Genomic DNA, 1,295 nt, shown 5'->3' on the forward strand with positions numbered 1-1,295 from the left:
TTCGGCATGGAATGCATTATCGTATTTTACATTAATTTAAATGAGAAAAATTGTTTCGCTTAACGAGTGTTTCGCATTACGAGTAAGATTTTGGAACGAATTATGCTCGTTAAGCGAGGTTCCACTGTATATATAATTTAAAAAAATACCTTCGTTGGGACTATAATGAGAATTCAGCACGTATATTAAATTCTTGAAAATTATGTTTAGTAGATGAAGCCAAAGAAGGTTTTATTTAGTGTGATCAGTTTTGCAATAATATATTCTCATCCGAATTTCTTTGTCTCTGCAGTGAATAACATCAAGACCAGGGAGATAAGCAAAATAATACATCTTTGTATTTCACACTTCCGTTGCTATTCGTAGACGAATAAGCCATTGGCACATTAACATAACTTACATTTTTGTTGTACAGGATTCGATTTAAGAGGGTTTACTCACGTATACATTACCTGTTTTATTAATAGCTTCAGAGAAGATGACATAGAAAACAAATATAGAGAGAAGAGTCCAGCAGCTGTAGGCAACTGAAGAGACGGATCAGCGAGCAAGGCCGCTCTGTGAAGCCGAGATTCGTCACTCTATTAAAGATTATTATCAAATCTGTCTGCAGCTGACGTCGTTATTGACCACTTCCATCTTCACTCATCTGTCCAGTGACGAATGAACCAAACACGTATTACTACCGTAACTCCGTCTTACAAACCATTTCTCTGCAACTTGTGAAATACTCGTATTTGCTATCACAAACCTCTCTCATATCTCAGAACAGTTTTACTTCATTTCCGATAGTAAACCTCAAACAACTCTCATTATCGGACGAATACAGATACCTCTATGTAATTTCATAACGTTGCTTACAACTTACAGTTAAATGCTTCCCACCGCGGCGGCCCGGGTTCAATCCCGGGTCTGTTCAAGGTGGATTTGTGGTGGACAGAGTGGCGCTGGGGCGGGTTTTCTCCGAGTACTTCGGTTTCCCCTGCTAATCTTCATTCCACCAAATTCTTCATCATTATAATTACCCGGGGCAGGCTACAATAGGCCAATCAGTGGGCGCCGTTCCAAGTGGACCCAGTTTGACTCCACCCTCCACTAAGCGAATTACACTTACGTGCTACACAGAATACAGTTTTTTTTTCAATTACCTTAATATATTATAAATCATGCATAACAAGCAATGATACTCAGGTTTCCATCCGTTATTAATTTCAATAATGTGACGAAACTCGAGAATCTGAAATACACTCTTGCCAACAAGATTACGATTGCATTTAATAATATATGAAAAGCAG

At 38.3% G+C, this 1,295-nt stretch overlaps 1 protein-coding gene across 1 annotated transcript in view; it reads right to left on the reverse strand.

The window, feature by feature from the left end:
• LOC111874547 (insulin-like growth factor-binding protein complex acid labile subunit) overlaps positions 1 to 542 on the reverse strand; it is a 9,671-nt gene extending 9,129 nt beyond the window's left edge. Inside the window, exon 1 of the mRNA XM_023870135.2 lies at positions 453 to 542. Coding sequence (XP_023725903.1) covers positions 453 to 485 — 33 coding nt within the window. The 5' untranslated portion in view covers positions 486 to 542. The remainder of the gene's footprint in view (positions 1 to 452) is intronic.
• Between the last annotated feature and the right edge of the window lie 753 nt (positions 543 to 1,295).

Source organism: Cryptotermes secundus, unplaced genomic scaffold (genome assembly GCF_002891405.2).
Source record: "Cryptotermes secundus unplaced genomic scaffold, Csec_1.0 scaffold831, whole genome shotgun sequence".
Lineage (NCBI taxonomy): Eukaryota > Metazoa > Arthropoda > Insecta > Blattodea > Kalotermitidae > Cryptotermes > Cryptotermes secundus.